At 43.5% G+C, this 26,876-nt stretch overlaps 1 protein-coding gene across 1 annotated transcript in view; it reads right to left on the bottom strand.

Moving 5' to 3' along the window:
* Positions 1 to 213: 213 nt before the first annotated feature.
* The window catches only part of rrp12 (ribosomal RNA processing 12 homolog), a 65,475-nt gene continuing 38,812 nt past the window's right edge, over positions 214 to 26,876 (bottom strand). The window contains exons 15-34 of the mRNA XM_063071465.1: positions 24,364 to 24,485; positions 20,825 to 20,889; positions 19,925 to 20,087; positions 18,230 to 18,384; positions 18,013 to 18,080; positions 17,392 to 17,485; positions 14,378 to 14,536; positions 14,188 to 14,268; positions 11,314 to 11,419; positions 10,816 to 10,923; positions 9,943 to 10,100; positions 9,597 to 9,688; positions 8,620 to 8,775; positions 7,346 to 7,509; positions 3,715 to 3,822; positions 3,340 to 3,389; positions 3,016 to 3,085; positions 2,709 to 2,782; positions 2,498 to 2,580; positions 214 to 1,210 (exon numbers count right to left, since the gene is read on the bottom strand). Coding sequence (XP_062927535.1) covers positions 1,120 to 1,210; positions 2,498 to 2,580; positions 2,709 to 2,782; positions 3,016 to 3,085; positions 3,340 to 3,389; positions 3,715 to 3,822; positions 7,346 to 7,509; positions 8,620 to 8,775; positions 9,597 to 9,688; positions 9,943 to 10,100; positions 10,816 to 10,923; positions 11,314 to 11,419; positions 14,188 to 14,268; positions 14,378 to 14,536; positions 17,392 to 17,485; positions 18,013 to 18,080; positions 18,230 to 18,384; positions 19,925 to 20,087; positions 20,825 to 20,889; positions 24,364 to 24,485 — 2,167 coding nt within the window. The 3' untranslated portion in view covers positions 214 to 1,119. The remainder of the gene's footprint in view (positions 1,211 to 2,497; positions 2,581 to 2,708; positions 2,783 to 3,015; positions 3,086 to 3,339; positions 3,390 to 3,714; positions 3,823 to 7,345; positions 7,510 to 8,619; positions 8,776 to 9,596; positions 9,689 to 9,942; positions 10,101 to 10,815; positions 10,924 to 11,313; positions 11,420 to 14,187; positions 14,269 to 14,377; positions 14,537 to 17,391; positions 17,486 to 18,012; positions 18,081 to 18,229; positions 18,385 to 19,924; positions 20,088 to 20,824; positions 20,890 to 24,363; positions 24,486 to 26,876) is intronic.

Below are 26,876 nucleotides of genomic sequence, written 5' to 3'. Positions count from 1 at the left end.
CATCAAGGATAAATATTCAGAAAGGCGCTAGAAAAGGGCCAATAACATTGTGAAGGATATCACACATCTCATTCACTGTCCCACTTCCATCAAGAGAGGCTACATCCACACCAGGACCACCAGACACAAAAACAGTAACTTTCCCCAAGCAGTAAGGCTGATCAACACTGTACCCACTAACTCCACCACTACTTTATTATTTCCCGTCAATCGCCTTATATACAGCCTGGTGTCACTTTATGGACATGAAATCAATGTATATACAGTAAGCTATCTTACATATATTTATTGTTATTTTATTTATATTTTAATTAAAATATATTTATTTATAAAATATTTATATTTTCAAGATCTTTGGTGCTGCATCAAATCTAAAGTAACAATTATTTTGTTCTCCTTGACACCGTGTACAGGAAATAACATTAAAAATTTGAATCTTGAAGTGGAATCCTGTGCATTAGGTAACAACTAAAAAGCTGTAGAATGAACAGATAATGCATTGCTGAGGGGGGGGGAGAGGGAGAGGAGAACGAGTTGTAGTCAGAAGGGGGCCGGGGGAAGAAAGTCCGAATCAAAGAGAGACAGACAGAGAATGAATCCTGGAAACATTCAACATGGAAAATTAAACAGCAAATGTTTCAGATACGGAACTGTCATCAGAACTAAGTAGCAACTCTGCTGAAAGACTGAATTACTCTTTCCACAGATGCCTGTCTTGCTCAGTATTGTAGCATTTTTTGTTTTTATTTCAGATTTCCAGCATCTACAGATTTTCATTTTCAGATGAGGCTTAGAAATGGTTCTGGTTGCTTGATCTCACTTTATATGACTGTTGCAAGAGAATATAGCCTGTATAGATCAGTGAACTGTTGAGGAGTCGTGACGACCAGGATCAGGCCAATGATCATCCTGGGAATCTTCATCTGTCAAACACAGTTGCCAGGATGCCAAATGCTGCTTCTTGAAAAATAATTCAACAAATACTTTTCTGATAATATTTAATTCTACTCCATCCAATTGGAAAATAGAATTAGGTTTTTACAAATCTGAGCCCATGACGAAGACACAGATTAGCAGCACGTCAGTCACTGTCCTAAATATCTACTGCTCTTCAGACAATCACTTTGTTTTCTTCTTCCTGTGTAGTTTGCGACCGGTAACTTTGGTTTTAACCAGGCCCCTGAACTGTCCGCTCACCTTGGCTTTATTCCTGAAGAGACAGCAAATGTTTATTGGAACATGTTCAAACCTAGCAGCAAAAACAAGTGTGTATTGAGCAAGTGTCAGACCCAGATCCTGTAATAATTTGCATTGTTAATCGGCTACTACAAACTACCCATGGGTGAATGAGATGGGAATTGATGATGTGGTTTGTGAAATGTGTTCAGGTGGAAATGTGGATGGTTGGGATTGTCTTGGCTGGCACAGACTGAACTGGCTCCTTCGATATAAACGACAAACTTAGTGAGCAAGGTCAAGTTGGCACTCATACTGGAAACATCACACATGTACCTTTGAGCACAGCCCCCCCCCCCAGAATACACAAACAATGGTACAGCACTGTCCCAGTACATGTGCACACCTATAGTGTGGTCTATCTACACTACTTGCTGTCTTGGGAAAGCAGCCAACATAATCAAGGACCTCTCCCACCCCAGACATTTTCCTTTCTTAGCATCCCACCCCCACCCCCCAAATCAGGCAGAAGATACAGCACCAATCACCATGCTCAAGGACACCATCTACCTGTTGTTATAAAACTACTGAATGGCCATTCCTCTGATAAGATGGATCCTTGACCTCACAATCTACATTGTTGTGAGCTTGCATCTTATTATCTTTTATTTTTGTTCACCTAATGTGGAATGTGGCATCAGCCCCGGACTTCAGAGCAAAGGCTCCTGAGTTCGAATCCAGCCGGCTCTCTTGCACGCTTTCCACCCGTGCTGGACTGAGCATCAAGCTAGCAACTCAGCCTCGCAAAAATAAGAAAGCCCACTAAAAAAACGCCGTCATGACAGCGTCCCGATGACTCTACTCGGAGCTAAGGGCTTTCTTCTTCTTCCTCTAGAGTGGCCCAATGAGCCACACCATCCAGCAACCCAGCTATTTAACCCTAGCCTAATCACAGATGAATTTACAATGACCGATTAATCTACCAACCAGTACGTATTTGGACTGTGGGAGGAAACCACAGCACGTGGAGGAAACCCACGTGTTTATGGGGAGAACGCAGAAAATCCTTACAAGCAGTGGTGATAATTGAACCGGGTTGCTGGTACTGTAAAGCATTGTGCTAACCATTCCTACTCTGGCGCTGTTATATGTCTGCTCTGCAGTTTTTCTGCAATTGTAACTTCATTCTGCATTTTATCATGCTTTTTCCTGGACTAAGAGTGTCTTGGGACACAGTGTGGTTCCAGTGTGCATCACATTTGCCCCGAGAGCACAGCACCCAGTTTCACACAGCCATTTACCAGCAGTGCCCTATTCTCACCTCCTGTTTAGCTGTGCCTTGTTCAGTGGAACATAAGCAAAGGGATCATGTTTTCCTTTCTTTTTCATGTCCCCTCGTCCTTTCTGAAAAGTAGAAGGAAAAGCGTTAAAACGAATATAAATTATTACAAAGAGGAGAGATAGAACATTGAATGATTGAATATAACCAAGAGCAATCTGGCCCACATCGTCTCCTGGTACTAAGTACTTACCACTGCTCTATATTCAGCACCATAATCTTTATTTCTTTTCATAGGTCTTGGCCTGTGAATCCCAGAACCTCCAGCTAAAACATGAATAAGTTTGTAAGTTGGTGTTCAGGAACATGTAATCAGAGTCCAAAATATAGTACTTGACAAGCCCTCATTACTTCAAACTCCATTTCCATTGAATCTCCACCAGCATTCATTTTCTGAACCCATTCCTCAGCGCTGTAATGCCCAAACCCAGAGTGAAAATACTGACAGCTTTGTCCACGGTAAAATCTTGTCTGGACGTCAGGGAGAAATCTCTACTCACCTTTGTAGCTGGAGTCGACCTGCATCTCATCACCATCAGCACTTTTGAATCTTTGCTTTTGTCCAGCTTTCTATATTAAAACAAATTAACAGACATTAAAATTCTGGGCAGAGCTCACAGACTTGTGGCAAGGAAGGGGAGAGGGCAGGATCAATGGGTTCAAGGCAGGGTCTTATCATATCAGAAGGGAGGCATGGTAGTGGAGGGCAGGAAGCCTGGAGTGCGGCAGAAGCCAGGGAAGAGGTTAAAGACGGGGGCCTGCAATTGGGGCACGGAGTGGGGTGCAAGCACAGGGTAAGGGATTCAGTCCTGCAAAACACTCACACTCTTTGCACCAACTTCTTCCAAGATTTCATTGGCTTCATCCTCAGAGTCTGTGAAAAAGGACATTTTCACCTCATTTTCAGTACCAGACAGAAGTTCAATACCTAGCGAGGTGGGCCACGTTCTCCAAGCAGTTATCTCCAAGGGAGGAGCCTCCATTCACAATCCCACCCCTCACAATGAGGAACAATGCCACCACTGCCCACCCCTCCACAGGGAACACCATCATCTCCCACCCAAATAGAGAACAACAGCACCGTCATCCCCCCAATGAGAAAATCACCTCCGTCATCTCCCCCACCATGGAGAACATCCCCAGCGCTGCTGGTATTCCAACACCCTCCCACCTCCCAGTGAGAATGTCAGGCAGTTCACCGTTCATTTGTTCATCTGATGGTCCTTCACTGATGATCAATCGGCCGTCCGGTGTCACAGAGTAATCATGTTTGGCGTTTGATTTCTTCCTCAGCACTGGGTTAGTTGCTGCAAACAAGGCAAAGAATTGACTGAAAGGAGCACAACAATTCATCCTGCCCCTCAGGCTTTCTTTAAATATTTCCACTTTCATCTTAAACCAGTGTCATCTGGTTTTAGATTCTCCCTACCCTGTGACCACCCATCATATCTACACCCCTCATGACTTTATAAACCTCTCTAATGTCACCCCTCAGCCTCTGTTGGTCCAGCCTGTCCTTACTTCCTTATAAGTCAAGCCCTAGTAGGCTCAGATATAAGATAAGAGGGGAGAGATTTAAAACACAGAGAGGTAACAAAGGGTAGTGATTACCTGGAACAAGATGCCAAAAGAAATGATTGAGGTCAGTACAACGGTAACTTTTAAGAGGCGATTGGATAGATACATGGAGGGGAGGGGCTTGGAGGGCTATCAGACCAAGGGCCCGTTTCAGTGACTCTTCAATCCTGGCGACACTCAGGAGTCTTGTCTGCACGCCATCTAGCTTAATCACAGTCTTCCTATAGCTGGACGACCAGGAATGCAAACACTACTCCAGATGTAGTCTCACCAACATTTTCTGTAAAATGATGTGCTAACATGCAATTAATGTCCTGACCAATGATGCCATACACCTTCTGTCTACCTGTATTACCATTTCCAGAGAATCAGGACAAATGCAACTACCCAATTTCTGTCACATTATCCCATGTTCAATCAACAGCAAAGTGACTGAACAGCTAATCAGTTGTGCTACCTACAATCTGCTCACAGAATCTCAGTCCACCAAAGCCTCTCAGTTCCTTGTCTCACTACAATCCTGGTCCAAACAAAGAGCTGAAAGTCAAGAGGTAAAGTGTGAGTAACTGCCTTTGACATCATTAGCATCTGATTGAATATGGCCTCGGGGACGTCTAGCTCTACTGGAGTTAGCTGGAATCAAGGAAAAGTCAGGCCCCTGATGCTGGTTGAAATCATACCTGGCATAAAGGAAAGTGATTGTATTGGTTGAAGATCGATTATCTCAGCCACAGGTCTCTCTGCAAGGGTTCTTCACAGCAGTGTCCTAGACTCAACTTCAGCTGCTTCATCAATGACCTTTCAATCTTAAGGTCAGAAGTTGGGCTGTTTACTGAAGATTGCACAATGTTCAGAACCATTCGGGAATCCTCAGATAATGAAACAGCCCACACTCAAATTTAGCAAGACCTGAACAATATCCATCAAGAGGTTATCCATCTATCACTGATTTCCCCACTATTGTTATTATCCTAGTGTTATTACTGACCAGAAAGTGAAATAAAGTAGCCATATGCAGAGTGGCTATAAAAGCAGGTCCAAGACTGGGAAGCTTCCTAACTTCCCAAAGCCTGTCCACTATCTACTAGCCTCAAGTCAGAAGTGTGATGGAACACTCTCCACTTGCCTGGATGAACGCAGCTTCAAGAAACGTGACCAAGACCCAGCTATCAGCTTGATAAACACCTCACTTGCAACCTTTCACTTGCTCCAACACTGACACACAGTAGTAGTGATCTATACCATCTACAGGACACACTGCAGCAGTTTACCAAGACTCCACAAACAGCATCTTCCAAACCCACCACCTCCACCAGCTGGAAGGACGAAAACTGCAAAAGAATGGGAAGCACCACCATCTGGAAGTTTCCCTCCAAGCCACACACCAACCTGACTTGCATCCCAGTTCTTTTACCTTGGTTTGCCTCTCCAACAGTACCCACACCTCAAGGACTGCAGAAGTTAAAGAAGACAGGTTTACCACCATCTTCTCAACAGCAACTAGGGATGGGCAATTAAATGCTGGCTTGACCTTGAATGAATATATAAAACATTATATACTTTAACCATGTCTTCTCTTAACCTTCTCTATTTTAGGGAGATCAGTTCTAGTCTCTTGTCATTACTAAAATGCTCTATCCCAGACAATGTCCAGGTGATTCTCCTCTGCACCCTCTCCAGCACCATTACATCCTTTCTATAGTGTGGTGACCAAAACTACACATGGTGCTCCAGCTGAGGTCTGACTAAGGTTTTATAACACTGGAGCATAACCTCTTTACTTCTGTATTCAGCGTTCTAACCACCCAAGTCCAGGTTTGCAGATACCTTCATCTATTTGTGATGCCACCTTCAAGGATCTGTGTACTCGTAGTCCAAATTCCCTAGGTTCTCAATTGTCCTCAAGACCATACCATTTATGATGCCCTAAACTCATTAGTCCTCTCAAAACACACAACCTTGCATTTGTCTGGATTAAACTCCATCCTTCATTTTTCAGCACATTTCACCAACACACTGACATCGTTTTGCAGCCTATCACTGTCTTCCACACTATCAACAACTCCGCCAATCTATATATCATCCATGATCTTCCCTCCCTCAACTACATTCCAAGTCATTCACATGCATTAGACACAGCAAGGTTCTCAGCACTGATCCTGGTAGGACTCTGTTAGTTCCAGGCATCCAAATACAAAACTCTACCGTCACCCTCTGTCTTCTACTCCCAAGCTAATTATGGATCCTGATTCAGCTGACAAGCTCTACCAACCCCAACCAGAAATGCTTTTCAGCCTACTAGTTTCTTCCAGCAGACTGTTTGTTGCTCCAGATTTTAGCATTTCCAGTCTTGTGTCTTAACTTTGGATCCAGTTTGTCAACTTGCTCAAGATGCCATGGGCCCTAAACTTCTGAACCAATTTTCAATAGGAGAACTTGTCAAAAGTACTTACTAACGTCTATGTAAATCTCATCCATTGCTCTGTCCTCACCGATAACACTTTGTTACCTCTTCAAAGAGTTGAATAAAATTGGTCAGACAGGATCAACTAAGTCTCTGATCGGTCCCTGCCTTTCCAAATGCTCTCTCAGTATTTTTTCCAACATATGAAACACACGCTCACAGGTCCAAGTCATTATATCTGATTCCATCACCACCTCTGGCAGATACCAACCTCTATGTAAATAAAAACCTTCCCTCAGTGCTTTTACAGAGGCATTCAGAAACTGGACAGGTGGTGGAAATCTGGAAGGCTTTACCCTCCAACACTGAAAAAAGGGGGTTGGTTCAAAACACAATGTGTAAACGATGGAATAAATGACTTAAAGCAATAAGCAAATTTTATGTCTGAGCTGTGTACCTTGGTTCTATGAAATGGGAGCATCACCTCACCACTTTGATGATAACTTATCAATCCATCTCACTAAACTCCTTGTCAGCCATGGTCTTTATCTATCTTTCCACCTTTTCAAGTACCTATGTAAGTGTCTCTTAAACATAATGATTCTATCTGATTCCCCCTTCTCTCCAAACTCCAAGAAAACCAACCAATCCAATCTCTGCCCTCAACTAAAATCCTCCAAGCCAGGCAAAATCTTGGTGCATTTTCTCAACACTCTCTCCTACATAACTACAAAATTTCTGTAGAGTGGTGACCAGAACGACACAAGCTAGAACTCATGCTATGAATCAGAAATGCCCTTATTCAAAGGTAGAGCAGGCCCACAGAGACAGTGGTGTTATATTCTTACCCAGCACCCTCTGTGACACTTGTGGATCGAGGAAGTTGAGGGGCTCATCATCTCCACCTTCTTTCAACCATGCTGGCTTCTTTTGTACTGGACGCTTCTTCGAATCTTTCTTTTCCTCAATTCCCTCATCTTCAGAATCGGTCTCAGCCAGAATGTCTTCGATACTAGAGGGAATTAGGAGTAATGAGACATACGGGAATGGACCTATTCCAGCCAGATTCCAGCCCAAACACTGTTCCACACACCTGATGACTTGGGTCTCTCCAGTGAGGTTGCCTTGAATAAAGCACCATTCAAGACCAGTTATGCAGCAAATCCCCAACCATATGAACTACAGATGGTTCAGACAAGGAATCAAACAGGCATTATCAGTTTTAGCCACAGCTCATGTAGGAAGCAAAACTCTTGCTTTGGAAGCAAAAATCTGCAAGATTAAGTCCAACAGTATTAAAATCAGAGGGCACCATGCACTGACAAGGGGGAGGGGGTCAGGCCAGAGGAAGTTTAAGTGTCTGGGGCAGTGAACAAGGTGCATTGGATATCCTGTTTGGGGTGCTGGTGGGTGGGGTTGGGAGCTGCTAATTTATACATCACGGAAATCTGCCACCAATCTGTGGCAACCATCAACACCGATCTTTACAGTAATCCCTTATGAATGCCATTTTATTCTTTCCACATTTCCATCACCTCCATAACTTATGTGCTCACAGACACATCAGGAGCAAAATATAGCAGCCAATCAATCCACATGTCTGGTAATAGGAGAACATACAAACTCCACACAGGTAGTACAGGAAGTCAGAATCAAACCCAAGTCTATGGAGCCACAAACCAGCAACTCCACATCCCTTTTAATTAGGAATATAAAACTTGGAGGCATTGGTTGGGAAGTACAACTCTGTGGCCCTCAAGGGTCGGCTGGATTGCCTGAGATGTGCCCTCTCCTCAGTGCCAGGGTGAGGTGAGGGAAGGATGCAGAACTGAGCAGGGTATGCTCTATCGGCCTTCCTGCATATTTGAGTTTGCTGATCAATAATTACCCTAGCCTCTCCACCCCGACGAGTGACTTTTGAAATGGCTGATGTACTGATGTCAGGCTAGGTGGTTCAACACTGCTGGCTGGAATTGACCATTACTTGGTATGCTGTAGCATGGATACGATGTCCTAGTTATCTCATGCCTGAACAAAAAACACATCAGAAGTCTAGTCTCTCTCTTCTTACTCTCTTTGAAGGAAATATCAGCTTCTCAGAGCTTCACAGTCCGTCACTCACCTGTCCCTGGACTGTTTTGGAGTCTCATCTTCACTCTCCAACTCACTTGCATTTTGTTTCAGAGCCCGCTGTCTCTTGTTCCGGGCCTCTGCTTTACGAATGTTAACAAGCACCTTGTGGTATTCCTCGGGAACCATGCTGTCAATCATGTCAAACCTGCAGCATTGGAAAAAGAGGCACGGAGTGTAGAGGTGCACAAAACTTAATCCATAAAACAAAAGCCATGACATGAACAAATTTCTCAGGCATTAGCAGCTCCAGGCTCTGAATTTTACTGAATGCCTTTCATTAGGAAATAACTGGGCATCAACTGGAACAGCAATTGGATGTTTCCAATTAGTTGCCTCTGGGGAGAGAGAAGGATCCCTCTGTGTGAAGGGACACAGTGTAGGGGCTTGGATGGAATTTCTGTCCAATCTGCTCACAGTGAAACGAAATACAAAAACTCCTCTGTGTGGTATTTCCAACAAAAGGGCCAGTGCCATAAAGCCAAAAAAAAAAGGCAAATTTATGTCTTGTCTGCTCTTCCTTGTCAAAATCACAGAAGCAGCGTCCAAATATATTTAATATAGGCATACTTACATTCTCTTTAAGTTGGGATGGGGGAGGGAGGGAGAAAAGTTAATGGGGGGGGGGTTGGTAGATGGGTGAGATTACAATCTGATCAACCATAGACCATTTTACTGGTAAAAATCCACGAGTTGAGTTTTCCTGGACCAGTCCTTTTAACTGAAAATCATTGCTTTAAAATAAAGATACAAGAGAATGCAGATTTTGAAATCTGGAGCCAACAATCTGCTGGGGGAACAGTGGGTCAAATAGCATCTATGGGAAGGTGGGGGGTTTGACCTGAAACATTGACAATTCTTTTCCTCTCACAGATGCTGCTTGACCTGCTGAGGTCCTCCAGCAGACTGTAGGGTTGAAATAATTTCAGAGGTAGCTTTTACCAGCAGCAAGCCTTCCACAAAACTCACCCAAATTTGCGTATAAATTTTGTAAAAATGTTCTTTATCTTCATACGGAAATGTCGTCTTGAATCATCTCGCATACTGCCAATACTCTCCATCTGAGGGCAGAGAACATGAGTGAATAAGAGGCACAGGAAGGGGAAAGAGGAAGCAGTGGCAGGGATGCAATTGGTGAAATGGTACTGAGAGAGAGAGAAAACAGAGGCTGGTGGGCAGGGGGGTTGGAGGAGGCAGTAGGGAGGGGTTACGTGTGTTAACATGGGAAATGAAAGGAATGCTGTTTAGTCACATTCAGTAACCCAGAGACTGCAGGCAAGTTGGCAGGTCACTGTGATTCGGTGGGGCCACTCACCAGGAGCTGGAGCTGCTGAGCCAGGGCACTTGTATCCATGATGAACAGGACAACTTTGATGAAGCCAAGAGCCGACTTGACCACATCCCGTGTCTTGGACTGCAGCAGGAGGCAAACATTCTTCAGTAACTGCTCAATAGTGGGAACATCCATCTTATCTGAGGACAAGATAGACAAAATGGAGTCCTCGGTGATGCAGGCTCTATCAGATGCTAACGTTAAGGTCCTGCTGTGGCTCATCCCTCTGCCCATGTTTCATCACCCTTTCCTCAGTTTCCTTTTACACATCTCCTGGGAACTTCCTGTATCCAGTCTGGTTCTCAATTACTGTCCTCCAACTGCTCTTATTTCCATTTACCTGTCCACACTGTCAATAGTTCTTTGTTGCCCCTGCCTGCCTGTTTCACGAAAGTAATGGATTTTTGTTTTGATTCGGTGTCTGCTTTTATCCCAAAGGCACATTTAGTAAGTCTTTGAGTGGTTTCTTCACATTTTGTGCCGATCGTATCTTTCCCAATGATTAGGGTTTGAATGACTTTATTGTTCAGAATATTTTAGGTTGACCCTTACCTATTTAGCTGTCCAAAGCTTTCTTGTGATAACTTGGCCTTTTGCCCTTCTCAATAATAATTGCACCATGTTTAAATCATTTTTGAACATTTCCCTTTGATGTCTGTCCTTTCACCCATTAACAGATTAAAACCTCAGTTGCTGTTTCATGTATCAATTGCTATTAACTATCTTTACACACTATTAGGCTATGAACTAAAGCTTGCTCATTACTAAATCCCATAGTTGCTTCCAAATCATAATACTGCGGAAAACTGTATTGAATGTGTTCATCACTGCTTAATGTCCTTGCCCAGCTAGTACCTTTGAATTCGAATACCAGACGAGTGAGTGCAAGAATCGTGCAGCTGATCATAGTGACAGAACCGGTTAAACCAGCATAAACCAGTGCCAGGTATTCTTTGATAGCCACTGTAAAGCAAGCACACCACAGACAGAATATTAAACATTAGTTTCAACATCTCTCTCTTACATCTATCATTGTCGCCAATGCTAAATGAACCCAATAATGAAAAAAGCCTCCTTGGAATCCAGCAACACAGTCCACTGCCTCCCTGTTCTACATGATCAAGTTTGAACCAGTGATGAACTGTTCCCACAGGAGCAGATTGAAATCGCTGCCTATAGTAAGGCAGCCCAATTGGGTGTCCATGAAAATCTAGCAATAGGCTCACCCTGAGCCTACAACCATCCCACAGTGCCCCAACAAGAGACTCAGACATCCTTCCACCCCCCAGCCCTTCACCAAAAAATTTCAGCTCCCTCTCAGACACTCCCATAAACTCCAGTTTGAAAACTCACTCTGTGGATCACTGTGGAACCTCATAAAGGCTTGCCCAATCTCCACCAACAATGTGTAGCCATTTCTGCGCGCTCCAATGGAAACTTCTTTCATGCAGATTATAACCTACAAGTTAAAAGACTTTTAGAATGAACTTCATCACCTATCAAACATCAATTTACCGCCCATAGAAAAAGCCAAATGCACAATGGAAAACGTGTTAATATCCTTCAATACCAGTTATCCCCATATATTAGATGTTGCCTCATAACATCAAAGTCAATGGTCTCCCAGTTTGAGAATCTGACAAAAACCTGATACAATTTTTTGAGCAACAGCCAACTGGAGATCAGAAGCGTGAGAAGACGTAGCTCACTCAGGTTCACCAACTGAGTAGAAAAGGCATCGACCTGAGGCAGTTTGGTGTTTTCAGCAGCGGCCAATCGGTGTTCAGCACTGACTGAAAAGGACAAATTAAAGTAAGGCAGGGGCAAGAGGAGCGGCCATCATTGAAATGGACAAGTTTAGAGTGGGATTTTGAGCCTTTAGCTCATCCGAGGCTTCAGCAAGGTAAGGCCTAAGTGAGAGAAAGTGAAAAGCTGTGGGTAGATGTCCCCCCCCCCCATGGCTTATTTATTGCATTTCCTTCTTTATAATTTCTCAGTTAGAAAGGTAGGGGTGCCAGGCAGGATAGCTGAATGTTCCTCTTGTGGTATGTGGGAAGGCAGGGAGACCTCCAGTGTCCTTGACGACTACACCTGCGAGAAGTGCATCCAGCTGCAGCTTCATCACTTGTGTTAAGGAGTTGGAGCTGAAGTTGGATGAACTCTGGATCATTTGTGAGGCTGAGGGGCTGATAGATAGGACATACAGACATCGTGGGAGAAGCCAGAGAGTGGGAGTTGATAGTTGCCTTTCTGACAGGGCGTGGTGCTGGGTTCATGTTGTTTGTTATCTATTTCAGTGATCTGCATGATAATGTGGTTAACTGGATCAGCAAATTTGCAGATGACACCAAGATTGGGGATGTAGTGGACAGCGAAGAAGACTATCATGGCTTGCAGCATTATCTGGACCAGCTGGAAAAATGGCAAATGGAAATTAATGCAGACAAGTGCAAAGTGTTGTACTTCTGTGGGACCAACCAGCGTAGATCTTCACACAGTGTACAGTAGGGCACTGACGAATGTTGTAGAACACAAGGATCTGGGAATACAGGTCCATAATTCATTGAAAGTGGTGTCACAGGTAAAAAGGGTCGTAAGGAAAGCTACTGGCACATTGGCCTTCATAAATCCAAGTACAGAGCACAGGAGCTGGGATATGTATTGAAGTTGTATAAGAGTTTGGTGAGGCCTTATTTGGAGTATCGTGTGCAGTTCCCAGAATCAGAATCAGGTTTAATATCACCAGCATATGTCATGAAATTTGTTGACTTGCTAACAGCAGTGCAATGCAATACATGATAATATAGGGAAAAAAAATCGATTATAGTAAGTATACACATGTTTATTAAACAGTTAAATTAAAAATAATTTTAAAAAATGATGCAGTGTCCATGGGTTCAATGTCTATTTAGAAATCAGATGGCGGAGGGGAAGAAGCTGTTCCTGAATTGCTGAGTGTGTGCCTTCAGGCTTCTATACCTCCTTCCTGACTGTAAAAATGAAAAGAGGGCATGTCCTGGGCGATGGGGGTCCTTAATAATGGATACCACCTTTCTAAGGCACCGCTAGTTGAAGATGTCCTAGATACTAGAGGCTAGTACCCAAGATGAATCTGACTAATTTTACAATTTTCTGTAGCTTCTTTCGATCTTGTGCAGTAGCCCCCCGACCCCACCCCCAAGTATCAGACAGCGATGCAGCCTATCAGTTTGGGTCACCTACCTAGAGGAAAGATGTAAATAAAGCTGAATGAGTACAGAGAAAATTTACAAGAATGTTGTCAATACTGGGGGACCTAATTATAAGGAAAGATTGAATAGGTTTGAACTTCATTCCTTGGAACAAAGATTGTGGGGTTGTTTGATAGAGGTATACAAAATTATAAAGGGTATAGATAATAGGGTAAATGCAAGCAGACTTTTTCCATTGAGTTTGGGTGCAACTAGGTCATGGATTAGAAAGGTGAAAGGTGCAAAGTTTAAGGGGAACAATGAGGGGAAACTTTTTCACTCAAAGGTTTGTGAGAGCGTGGATCAGGCTGCCAACACAAGTGGTGCATGCCAGCTCAATTTCAACATTTAAGAAAAGTCTGGCTAGGTACATGGATGGTAGGGGTACAGAGGGCTATGTTCCTGGTACAGGTTCACAACACGCTGGAGGAACTCAGCAGGTCGGGCAGCATCCGTGGAAAAGATCGGTCGACGTTTCCGGCCGGAACCCTTCGGCCCGAAAAGTCGACTGATGTTTTCCATGGATGCTGCCCGACCTGCTGAGTTCCTCCAGCGTGTTGTGAGTGTTGCTTTGACCCCAGCATCTGCAGATTATTTTGTGTTCCTGGTACAGGTTGATGGGAATAGGCAGTTTAAATGACATGAACTAGATGAGCCAAAGGGCCTGTTTTTGAGTTGTACTTTTCTAGGTCTCTAATTACGTCTATTTTTAATATCAACAAAACATAACTTTGTAATACCTCAAGTAACGTCAGACAAAGTAATTTAAGTAAAGTGACAGCTGTTTATGGAGAATATGTGGCAGATTGATCAGTGAGTAATCAGCTTAAATGGTGCTAATAAAGTCACAAAGACAGATTGCTGCAACTCCATTTTAACTTTCGATCTCTATAACTGCTTGAATTGATGGATGTGTCATATTCTCACCAGGCAGTGCACCATCAGTATGGCAGCTGAGAGCTGGAAGACAGAATTGATATGGTGAGGAGCATCTTACCTCTGGTAATAGTGCTATGATGAAGTCCTGATGTTCTGCCGACAATTTTTTGACAATATGAATCAGACATTTCAATCTTGGCTGGGAGAAAGACAAAAGAGGGGTAAATAGTGATCCCTGCAAATCATCTGCTGCCTCAGCAACCCGGTCACAAATTCCGGATATAAACACCTCACACTGCTACACTTACCCTTTTTGCAGGAGACGCTGCGGTCTTCAAGGATTGCAGCAATGTCACCTTCAGCTCCTCCAAATGCTGGTGAACAAACTGTCTGCATGGCTCCCGCTCGCCCCCACAGATAACCTCAAGGATTCTGTAGGCCTTCTTCTGCATACTGTGGCCTTTGCTCTGGGATGGTAAGAAGCAAACAGCCAAGTCAGACCATACTCACAGTCTGATCAGGAGCAGCATGGACCAAACATACTCTCCCACCAGTGCCATTTCTGGTGCCTTACAGTAAAAGAGATTTATCAAAGAATGGACAAAATTGAATTCATCTGACAAACCAAAATGGAAGGGATTTGCATCTTCCAGTCTGTTATGCTGTTCAATACAACTGCAAATACTTTGTTGTAAACCTCATATCCAGGAGGGATCACCCAATGATACCACAATAGGACTCAAGTCTAGGAGTGAGCTGATCACTTTACAGGGATTATACTAGGTGCCTACCAACAGTCATTGTGAATTAGAGGACAAATATTTAAGCAAACTGCAGAAAGGTGCAAGAACAATCAAGTTATTGTTGTGAAAGACAACAATATTCTGAATATTCACTACGATGCTTTATTGCAAGGTGTTTAAATGGGATGAGAATTTTTAAATTTATCCAGGATAAAAACAGGATACTTGACCGCATCATAGGGAATGAAACTGGACAAGAGGTGAGCATGTCATGTTTATGCAGAAACAGAGAAAATTCTACAGGGTTCACAAACTTTCCAGCACCACTGTATCAACATTTGGAAAAGCAGGAGCTGGTCAGAGAAAGGGAGTTTGGCATTTTGCAAGAGAAATCCTGCTTCACCAACATGATTTATATTTTTCAGGAAGTAATTCGGAAGATTGATGCAGGCTCCTTTCTCAATACCCATTCCAACATGTCTGTCCATGGCCTTCTCTCTTGCCATGATTGCCACCGAGGTTGGAGGAGCAGCACCTGGGTAGTCTCCAACCTAATGGTATGAACAACTATTTCCAGTAAGTTTTTCCCTTTCCCCTTCCCTTTTCTGTTCTCCTCACCTGCCTATCGCATCCCCCTGGTGCCATTTCTCCCTTGGCCCACTTGCCTCTCCTTTCAGATTCCTTCTTCTCCAGCCTTTTACTTTTTCATCTATCACCTTCTTATTTGCAGTCCTCCCCCCCCCCGCACCTTCTTATTCTAGCTTCTGCCCCCTGAAATACAACAAGAGTTTTAACAAAGACAAAGGTCTTGCTCTAAGTAAGAACTAGAATTTGATTGACAACAATTTGATTGGATGAAGGCTAACTAATCAGGAGAGTCAGACAACAGGGGTATAAATACCACCAGACTAGACACGCCCAGGCATCATCCTTGATAAAGTTGGCAGAGTTTGTCATCGAAGTGTCGGTTAAAATTGGTATCTGTACCTGGCTGGAAGCCTGAGAGGTCTATTTATCATAAGTGTAGGACATATACATTAAATGGTAGGGCACAGAGAATACTGATGAACAGAGGGACTTAAGGTTCTAGCCTGTAGTTCACTGAAAGCAGCAACACAGATTCATAGGGTGGTAAAGATTATATATGGCATGCTTGTCCTCACAGGTCACAGCAAAGTACAGAAAGAAAGTTTTGATGTAACTTTACAAATATTGTTTAAAATCACATCGGAGAGTGCAGAGAAGATTCACCAGATGGGAGGGCTTGAAGTATAGTGAGAGATCCGATACACTAGGTTATTTGCAATGGAGCAAAAAGGCTGAAGAGTGACCTGGAAGAGATATAACTTATAATAGACATTGATAGGGAGGATAGTGTTAAAAGTAACAGGGTATAGGTTTCAGATGAGATGAAAGAATTTTGAAAAGGATTTGATTTACACACAAATCTTTTTGTTTTACACAGTGGTTGACAGATAGAATTCCTGCCAGAGATAGTGGAATCGGATACAATCCTTACATTCAAAACAATTGATAGAGACAAGACAGAGAAGGATACTCACCAAAAGTAAGCAAGGGGGTTAGTGCGGAAGAACAAAACCATCATGGGTGTAGTTGTACAATTTGTATGCGGTTCAAATAGCGCCCTTCCCTTGAACAACATCGGTGGCGTGGAGAGGAGAGACTTGCAGCATGGGCAACTGCCGGTCTTCCTTACAATCTTGCCCAGGCCTGCGCCCTGGAAACCTTCCAAGGCGCAAATCCATGGTCTCGTGAGACTAACAGATGCCTGCCTATGCGGTACAACACCACGACTTGTATGTTTTATTTCTATAAACATAAAGTTCTCTCGTTGCTTGCAGTTCCTTAGCTCACTGTTTACATGTTGAGTTTTGAACTGACTCCTGATGGTGTTGTTTTGGAGGTAATGCCTTCCAGAATTCCACCACTCACCCTGTGAAGAAATGCTTCTGAACACCCACCCTAAACTCTAGGAGGAGAAATTAATCATAGCCATAGGGCTATACAGCATGGAAAACAGAATGTTCAGCCCAAATCATTCATACTAACTGCATTTCATGCATATCCCTTGAAACCTTTCCTATCCATGTTTCTATCAAAATTTTTTAAACGCTGTCATTGTACACACCTGTACAGCTTTCTCTGGAAACTCATTTTCACCCAGTGTGGGAAAGCTTCTCCTCTTGCTTTATCTATGCCCTCTAATTTTAAACTCCCATACCCTGGGGAAAAGACTGTGGCCGTTCACCTCATCTACACCCCTCATAACATTATAAATTTCTTTAGGGTGGCCCCTCATCCTCCAGTGATCCAGAGAAAAGTGATATGGGCAATATGTACGTGTAACACTAAGGTATAGGTGAGGTCCTAAATTAATGTTTTTCATAGTTATTCACCAAAAAAACAAGACTTTTAACTTGGAGAATTCAGTGAAGGAATGGGGAAAAGTTTACTGCAAGACTCCAAAAAAGTTAATAAAGTTAATAAAATACTCAATAGTTGATTTGAACATTGAAAATGCCCAAGGTTCCTTAGAACAGACATTAATGTGTGCTCACCTGCAGGAACGACAGAATAATCTGGTATATATGACCCATACTGGTCTCATCAACCAATGGCGCCATTGCCACAAGCAGATCCATTACTGACAATCTATCAGAAAGCAGAGGTAAAACAGCATTATATCAGACCCGCAAATCACAACATTTTAACCATGATTCTTAAATTTAGAATTTACAGGCGATGCTGTTTCCATTTTAACCATGAATCTTAACTACCATCTGACAAAGTTAACTGCAATGTGGCCAACCTTGATGCACAGTGCTAGTGTCAAATGGAAAACACAATACTCACAGTGCAGTCTGGGTGGTCTCTCCTCCCCGACTTGTACGGTCTGCGCTGTGCCAGGGACAATGCGTCCAGTGCTGGACCTTTCCTTTGAGAACATTCCCAAGTACTCCCACTGCAATCACCAGGACAGGTCCCAGAACCCCTTCCCTGTGTTACCACACAGCCCCAACATTCACAAATGGGCCCACCTCCACCTGAGAGGGACACTCACCCCCGCCACCTTCTCAAAGGCAATTAGGGATGGGTGATAAATACTGGCTTTGCTCTCATACCTGCAGATCTCAAAAATTAATCAAGCAAAACCATGGAGGCTGCAAACGAAACTCTACCTTGTGAATTCTGAACTCTCCGAATTCTCCAGCTTCTCTTTGGCCTTCCCCAGGAATCCACACACCAGCTGCCAGATATCAGAGTTTGCAATGCAACAGGTTAGATAGCTGCGTACTGAGTGCAGAGTGAGGCCCCTGCACAGAACTCTACAACAGACTATAGTGAACAAGAGAGTTCACTCTGAGAGCAGATCAGCCGTTCTCACACTGAATGTACCTGTTGGTCAGCAATGCTCAAGTATGCTTTGATTGTGTCTAGCACAGGGAGTCGGTTGGCAGGACTCTCCCCGTTCTCTGGTTCGGTGCAGTAAACATTGAACAGGATTGGCAGGAAATTCTTTGCAAATCGACTCACTTCAGCTCGGTCTGTATCTGCAAGAACCAAAGGACATTTATTCACTGACTCCTGGCCACCGATCCTTCAGCTCCCACACACAGTCAGTACCTCCCAAAGTAAACCCCTATACACCAGTAGGAGTAGTGTATATTGATTTCAGCAAGGCATTTGATAAGGTACCCCATGCAAGGCTTATTGAGAAAGTAAGGAGGCATGGGATCCAAGGGGACATTGCTTTGTGGATCCAGAACTGGCTTGCCCACAGAAGGCAAAGAGTGGTTGGAGATGGGTCATATTCTGCATGGAGCTCAGTGACTAGTGGTGTGCCCTAGAGATCTGTTCTGGGAACCCTACTCATTGTGATTTTTATAAATGACCTGGATGAGGAAGTGGAGGGATGGGTTAGAAAATTTGCTGATAATAAAAAGGTTGGGGATGCTGTGGATAATGTGGAGGGCTGTCAGTAGTTATAGTGGGACATTGATGGGATGCAAAACTGGGCTGAGAAGTGGCAGATGGAGTTCAATCCAGATAAGTGTGAGGTGGTTCATTTTGGTAGGTCAAATATGATGGCAGAATATAGTATTAATGGTAAGATTCTTGGCAGTGTGGAGGATCAGAGGGATCTTGGAGTCAGAGTCCACAGGACACTCAAAGCTGCTGCGCAGGTTGACTCTGTGGTTAAGAAGGCATACGGTGCATTGGCCTTCATCAATTGTGGAATTGAATTTAGGAGCCGAGAGGTAATGTTGCAGCTATAGTGGAACCTGGTCAGACCCCACTTGGAGTACTGTGCTCAGTTCTGGTCACCTCACTACAGGAAGGATGTGGAATCCATAGAAAGAGTGCAGAGGAGATTTACAAGGATGTTGCCTGGATTGGGAAGCATGACTTATGAGAATAGGCTGAGTGAACTCAGCCTTTTCTCCTTGGAGCGATGGAGGATGAGAGATTGATAGATGTGTATAAGATGATGAGAGGCATTGATCATGTGGTCAGAGGCTTTTTCCCAGGGCTGAAATGGCTAGCACGAGAGGGCACAGTTTTAAGGTGCTTGAAAGTAGGTACAGAGGGGATGTTAGGGTTAAGTTTTTCTTTTTACGCAGAGAGTGGTGAGTGTGTGTAATGGGCTGCCGGCGACGGTGGTGGAGGCAGATACGACAGGGTCTTTTAGGAGACTCCTGGATAGGTACATGGAGCTTAGAAAAGTAGTGGGCTATGGGTGACCCTTGGTAATTTTTAAGGTAAGGACATGTTCGGCACAGCTCTGAGGGCTGAAGGGCCTGTATTGTGCTGTAGGTTTTTTATGTTTCTAATATTTCCTACTGGAGACCCCAACCACGACACCAGATTGACCAGAGAGGGCTCTTGACTGAAGGGGCAGTTCCTGGTCAATGAGAAGGCTTACACTGCTCTCTGGATGCATTGCAATTGCTCATTTGGAAATATTTTTTCTATGACCAGAGCCACAATCTGGAACGTCTTCCAGGAAGACCAGTTGATGGAAATTGGGATAAATGCCATTCAATTCCTGGAACACCTCGAACCGTGGCTGTGAACCAGGTTGCCACTCACCATTCTCACAACCTTTGCTGATCAGGACTCTGAGAGCTTGACAGACAGTTGGTCGCAGGTCTGGCCGGTCACTGATTGCCATACCCAGGGTTCTCGCAACACTTTGAAACGCCACTGCTGTGTCTGTGGGTTTAGTACAGAAACCAGGCAACGTTGTCCAGATCTAAAGAAAGAGTAAACATGCAAATGACCAATTCAATGGCTCAAATCGCTATTTCCTTAACACATCACACATAGGGAGAGATCATGTGTTTGATACTAACCAACATTCATTCTATACTGATCCATCAACCCTCCCAGGATGTATAACTATGTATCAGCACTCTGACAGAGGTACTGATGCCTCCTACAGTACACGGTACAACTGCAGATAAAGCAGTTGCCACATAGCTTCAGTGACCTGGACTCCATCCTCATGTGCTGCCTCTGGGCAAGATGTACCTTCTCCCTGGGACCACTGAGGTTGCTTCCTCATCTCCTTAAGTCTATGATTTATTGAGTTCACTAATAAATTACACCTAAATAGGGCAGATAATGCAAAAATCAAGGAGGAATTCATAGGCACGAGAGAAATGGAACTGATGGGAAGGTCTGAGAGCCAGCAGAGACTCCATCAGCAGAACACCCTCCTCCTCCTCTGACTCATAGACTCAGCTTGTGCCTCAGTGCGACCCTGCGCAAGTTCATCATAGAATGTAACAAACAGCTTATTGATGTCAACAGCTGTTTGATGAACAAATCTGAAATTTCAACATCAACCCGTGTCCCACTGGCCCAGATCTGTGAATGAGTTATCTCACTTTCCTCTGGAAATGCCCTCTCGTTTGCATGCCCCAGAGACTGATCTCCCAATACCGATTCATTACCAATCCACTTCCACCACCGAAAGCCGGCCCTTACCTGCCACTGCAAAGTGTCGTAGATTTTAGCTTCAAGGGATTGTCCAGCCTCAGCAAGTTCCAGAGCTGTGGAGGAAATCAGAATTACTTGTCAGGACATGTTCAGTACAGCTTCGTGGGCCGAAGGGCCCGTATTGTGCTGTAGGTTTTCTATGCTTCTATGAAAACATAGAATCAAATAATTAATAGGTTAGCATCTACTCTCAGAGGAGACTAGGTGTTGGCAGAGATCTCATTGACAATGCACCTTCTCTCTTCACAATTCAACCAATCAAGCTCAATGGCCTGGTGAAGCTACACAGCACAAAAAAAAACAGGTCCTTCAACCCAATGTGCCCATGTCGCCAAGAGTTACCTATTCTATAAAATTTTCCAGGATTCCACCCATAGATTTCCATGCCTGGACATTTCAAGTGCTCATCAAGATACTTCTTAAATTTTGTGGTGTTTAACTGTCCGCATCAGCCAATATATCCCAGATTTCAATCATTCTCTGGGAGAATTCCATCCAAATCTCCATCCTCTTCCTTAAACTTCCGCCCTCTGTGCAGACACCTCTGCCCCTCATAGTTTAGGGTGCCTCTGATCAGTTCTGCCCTCACAGCAGCAAAAAAAAACAAATGCAGTCTGTCCCGATAGTTAAAATACCCATCCCAGGAATATCCTGGCGAACCTCCTCTGCAATCTCTCTTGTACAGTCACATCCTGTATATAATGCGGTGATCAGATAGAAATTTTTTAAATGGTGAGAGGCCTGACAGGAGCTTATATAAAAAAAGAAACAGATACAGTAAATAGAAATTTTTTCCTGCAGTAGAAATATCAAATATTAAAGGCCATGCATTTAAATTAAGTTTAAATATATGTGGCAGGTGCCCGGAATGGGCTGCAGGAAGCAGATGTGATAGCGTACTTAAGAGACTTTTAGACAGGCAATTGAAAATGCAGGGAAAGGAGGGATATGGATCATGTACAGACAGAAGAGACTTAACTTAATTTGACATCTTGTTTCTGAGCCAAAGTGCCTGTTCCTGTGCTGTCGTATAACGAGAACTGCCACAAAATACCACAGCTGTGGCCTAACAATTTTTATAGGTTACACTGTAACATCATCCTTAAGTTTTATGCCTCAGTTAATCAATCTCCTGTCTTCTGTGCTACTGCCTCTGGGATCTTTGGATAAATACATCAATGGGTCTCTGTTTCTCAGACAGCCCTACCACATACTGGGTGCACATCCTAGCCTGGTTCTCACACATATCAAGATAAAGTTCGACCAGCCATTTCACTGTTCATCAGTTATCAGTGCCCCAGTCTGCAGCAGAAGGCAAAGGAGGGCAACTGGGGAGCAGAGACCTGCATAATTTTCAGAAGGTGAAGCGCAGCAAAGGGAGACAGCTGATTGGTCAGCCTGCGTCAACTGATTGAACTAAATAAGTAAAGGAGTGGTGACTATTTTCTTTTTGCCTACTCTGATTGGTTACTAGTCAGGATACTTCAGTGCAAGTTTTGTATAGTAAGATCTAAACTAAACAAATTCAAATAATTAGTGGGAGCAGGCAGCTGCAACCGTGGGAACTGCTGGAACCAACTGGGTAGAGACCCTAATTTAGCAAGTGTTAGCTTCTCAAGGTCCTCAGGGTCCAAACACTATGGCACATCAGGGAAGGGAGAGAATGACCTGGACCTGACAATTTTAGGGTCAGTCACATGCCTCAGATTATCCAGCTACTCAGGGACAGGACTGTGCGCCAGAGTGGTAAGTAGCGGATCCCGAGGATCCTGGGGGAGCTTCCATCCTTCACCCTTGTCCACCACCACCACTTACAAGATTCCTACCCCCTGTGCACAAAAGAGAGCATCCACGGGGAGGATGTACAAACTGTGTCCACCAGGGCACACAGAGCCGTTCAAGTGGGGTGGGAGTTAAAGGACAGAGAAATGTAGTAGCAAAACTAATCTTTCATATAAGACAGTGAGAGTAAAGCTGATTTTAATTCCAACAGATAGTATTCTCTGCAGCAAAGACACAGTCCCAAAAACATTGTTGCCTGTTTGGTGCCAGGGTTAAGAACATCTCTTCTGGATTGCAGAAGAACTTGGAATGGGATGGTGAGGTTTCATAGTCACGTAGGCACTAACAACAGGGAAAAGACAAGGAGATTCTGCTGATGGATTAGAAGTTTGGGACAAAACTAAAAAAAGCAGAACCAGAAAAGTGATGATCACTAATTTATTGCCTAAACCACAAGCAAATCGTGAAGAGCGAACATGTAAACTTGGTGTGGTGGAAATGGATCTGATTCACAGGACAGTGACACCAGGAGTGAGGCTGCTCTGTGGGATGGGCCTCACCTAAACTATGCTGGAACCTTGTTCTGGGAAACTGCATAATTCAGGTGCTAAATGGGAGGGAGGGCTCCAAGGATACTGGATTTAATAATTCATCAGGAAATGGAGGAGCACAAGTTCAATACGGAGGAAAGAGATGGTGAAAGTCAGTGTGATGGGGCAGGGCAAAAGTAAACAAAAACATCCAAAGCAATGCAAAGCAAATCCACAATTGTTCACAATTAAAGAAAAAAAAATCAAAGCTAACTGTTCTTTATCTGAATGCATGTGACATTTGCCATAAGGTAGATGACTTGATGACACAGGGAGCAACACGAGAGTGCAATGTAACATGGCCGCAGGGTGATCGAGACTGAGTGCAATTTTCCAGGTTATTCAACAAAATAACTTGACAAAGGGGAAAGAGGCACCTGGTGTGTTAATCAGGTGATAGGAAGGCTGTGGTAGTGATATGGAATCAGTTTGGGTTAAAGTCATGGATAGCAGCAAAAGGCAACACTGATGGGAGAAATCCACAGACCCTCACAATGTGATGGGACTTGTTGGACAAGAATTGCAATTGTCATTGATATTTTTGATTTTAAGATTGAATGAATGAAATAAACAGACATGGGTATCATAGAAGAATTTAAGATGATTTTGTGGGAATTTACCAGGTATTGCTTTTTAGAACAGTACATTTCAAAGTTTACCTTGGAACTATTTTAGATTTGGTCTTATGTGATGAGGAAGGATTACTAAACAATCTTGTGGCTAAAGATCCTCTTGGGGATAGTGGCCACAATATAATCCTAAATACAATTTGAGGAGGAATACTATACGGCCATAACCAGCCTCTTCAATTTAATGATAGCAATTATAATAGCACAATGGAGAAGCTGTTATGGTTGGGTAGTGGAATAGAAGGGTATGGAGAAATGGCCAGCATACATCAGCCAGAATCATGTTGAACGGTAGGGCAGATTTGAGGGGCCAAGTGACCCTATTCCTACTCCTACTTTCTGTGTAATTACCTTATCGCCCAGCGTCCCAGAGCTTCTGCTTCTCTTTCTCCATCACCTCTTGACCCCGTAACCTCAGAGACCCCACAGTCCACTGTACCCTCAGCCCCATTCAACCCTCACCATCAGATATCGTAATCACAGCCTATCTCATCCCCCCAACACTATTCCCCTCTCCCCACAGTACCTCTGTTCTTTAGTTTTGCTGCCAAAGGTAAGAAGTATTTGTTGAAGAACGCAAGCTGCGTGTGCTTGACATGGTCTCGGATCACAGGGATAAGCCAGCTCCGAGGAAAATCAAACTGCTCTCTAAAATAGAAAACACACTGAAACAATCTCTGCAACAAACCACAAGAGATAGAAGTGGGAGTGAGCTCCCAGGCTGCTCCAACAGTCAAAAGAGAATTAATGCTGGTCTAAATTTTGGCCTGAACATCACACCCAGTCTCCAGCCTTTTGCCGTCATCCCCCTAGTCAGCGGGCTGGAAAAAGGAAGGCCCTACTTCCTTGATATGAGGGCTTAAAAACAGATGGAACAGATTAAAGCAATTGCAGAAGAATTTGACATGAAGTATGGAATAATTTTCTCACCCAGAGAAGGGCAGGGATCTGAAACCTACTGCCTGATTGAATGGTACAGGCAGAAACCCACAATACACTGGCAAAGTATGGAACTCTGTGTACCTGAGGAACTGTGACCATCCTGGCCAGATGTGGCATTAGGCTGGGCAGAACATTTTGACTAGAACAGATATCGAGCCAAACAGCCTTCCATGACATAATTTTCAATGATTCAATGAAAATAATAAACATTCACTATCCCCATGCCCCTTGTAAGAGCTTGTATTATTTTTAAATCAGTACTTTATACGGTATGGATAATTTCCCACTTTTACAGAGCTCTCGTTTACACATCCCCGCTCTCCTTTAGTTTTCCCCATTCACTGGAGGACACAGGCTTAATGAAAGAACAGAAAGATTCAAAGGGATCTGAGGGACAACTTTTGCTACTCAGAGGGTGAGCTGCCAAAGGAAGTAGTAGGGGTGCTACAATTACAAATTTAAAAAGCATTTGGACAGATATGTGGATTTGAAAGGTTTAGAGGGACATGGGTGAAATGTAGGCATATGGACTAGCTCAAGTGGGCAACGTAGTTGGCGTAGACCAGATTGTTTTTATGTTGTATTTCTTTATGGCTCTATTAATGCTAATGGTTGCATCAGCCCATATGCCTGTAAGAGCAACAGCAAGGACTCGCATGGAACTAACTATACACATTTTCAATCCTGTTCAATTTATTACTTTGGTCTCTAACAGACCTTACTTTACCTTGATTATCCACTTTCAGGTGTCAACCTTTTACATGATGTGGCCCACTCACTAAATCCATTTACATCTCACTATATAGTGCTTGCATCTCCTCAGCTTACTTTGGTAGTGCAAACTAAACTAATTTCTCCCGCATATTAATAAGACACAAACAGAATTAGACCATCCAGCCCATCAAATCTGCTCCCCCAATCAAACGGAATTTCCCGGTTTATTTTTGTGCCGACCATGTAACCTACTCTAGAAACTGCCTAGAGTTTCCCTACCACATAGCCCTCTGTTCTTCTAAGCTCCATGTACATATCTAAGATTACCTTAAAAGAGCACAGCTTCAGAATAGAAGGATGTCCCTTTAGAACAGATGAGGAGGGATTTCTTTAGCTAGAGGTAGTAAATCTGTGGAATTCATTGCCACAGAGGGCTGTGGAGTCATTGGGTGTACTTAAGGCAAAGATTAATAGGTTCTTGATTAGTAAGTGGGTTAAGGGTTATAGGGAGAAGATGGGAGAAAAGAATTAAGAAAATAAATCAGCCAGGTTTAAGAGATCTAAAAATAAACCAGGCTAGTGAGCCTGACATCAGTAGTGGAAAAAATACTGGAAGCTATTCAACGGGACTGGATATATGAATATTTATCAGGTGTTGCTCTTTGGTAGGACCAACCAGGGTAGGTCTTACATAGTGATGGTAGGCCACTGGAGTGCAGTAGAACAAAGGAATCTGAGAATACAGCTGCATAATTCATTGAAAGTAGATATGGTCGTAAAGAAAGCTTTTGGGATATTGGCCTTTATAAATCGAAGTACTGAGTACAGGAGATAAGATGCTACAGGAAAGATACAAATAAGGTTGGAAGAGTACAGAGAAAATTTACTAGGATGTTGCCAGGACTGGAGGATTTAAATTATAAGGAAAAATAGAATTCTTCAAAATTGGCCTTTCTCCAATTTAGAATCTCAACCTGCAGACTAGACCCCATCTTTTTGGATATTTACTTTGAAACTAATGGCATTGTGACCACTAGATGTAAGGAAAGATTGAACTTTACAGCTTGGAACATAGAAGATTGAGGGGAGATTCAATAGAGGCATACAAAATTATGAGTATAGATAGGGTAAATGCAAGCAGGCTTTTGCCACTGAGGTTGGGTGGGACTACAACTACAAGTCATGGATTAAGGGTGAAAGGTGACGAGTTTAAGGGAACATGAGGAGAAACTTCTTTCCTGAGGGTCTTGAGAGAGTGGAACGAGCTGCTAGCGCAAGTAGTGCAAGCAAACTCCAGTTCAACATTTAAGAGATGTTTGGATGGGTACATAGATGGTGAGGGTATGGAGGCTACAGACCTGCACCGGTCAACGGGACAAGGCA

Source organism: Mobula hypostoma, chromosome 19 (assembly GCF_963921235.1).
Source record: "Mobula hypostoma chromosome 19, sMobHyp1.1, whole genome shotgun sequence".
Classification (NCBI taxonomy): domain Eukaryota; kingdom Metazoa; phylum Chordata; class Chondrichthyes; order Myliobatiformes; family Myliobatidae; genus Mobula; species Mobula hypostoma.
The sequence above is the reverse complement of the archived record's forward strand: the minus strand, read 5'-3'. Positions and strand labels throughout refer to the sequence as shown.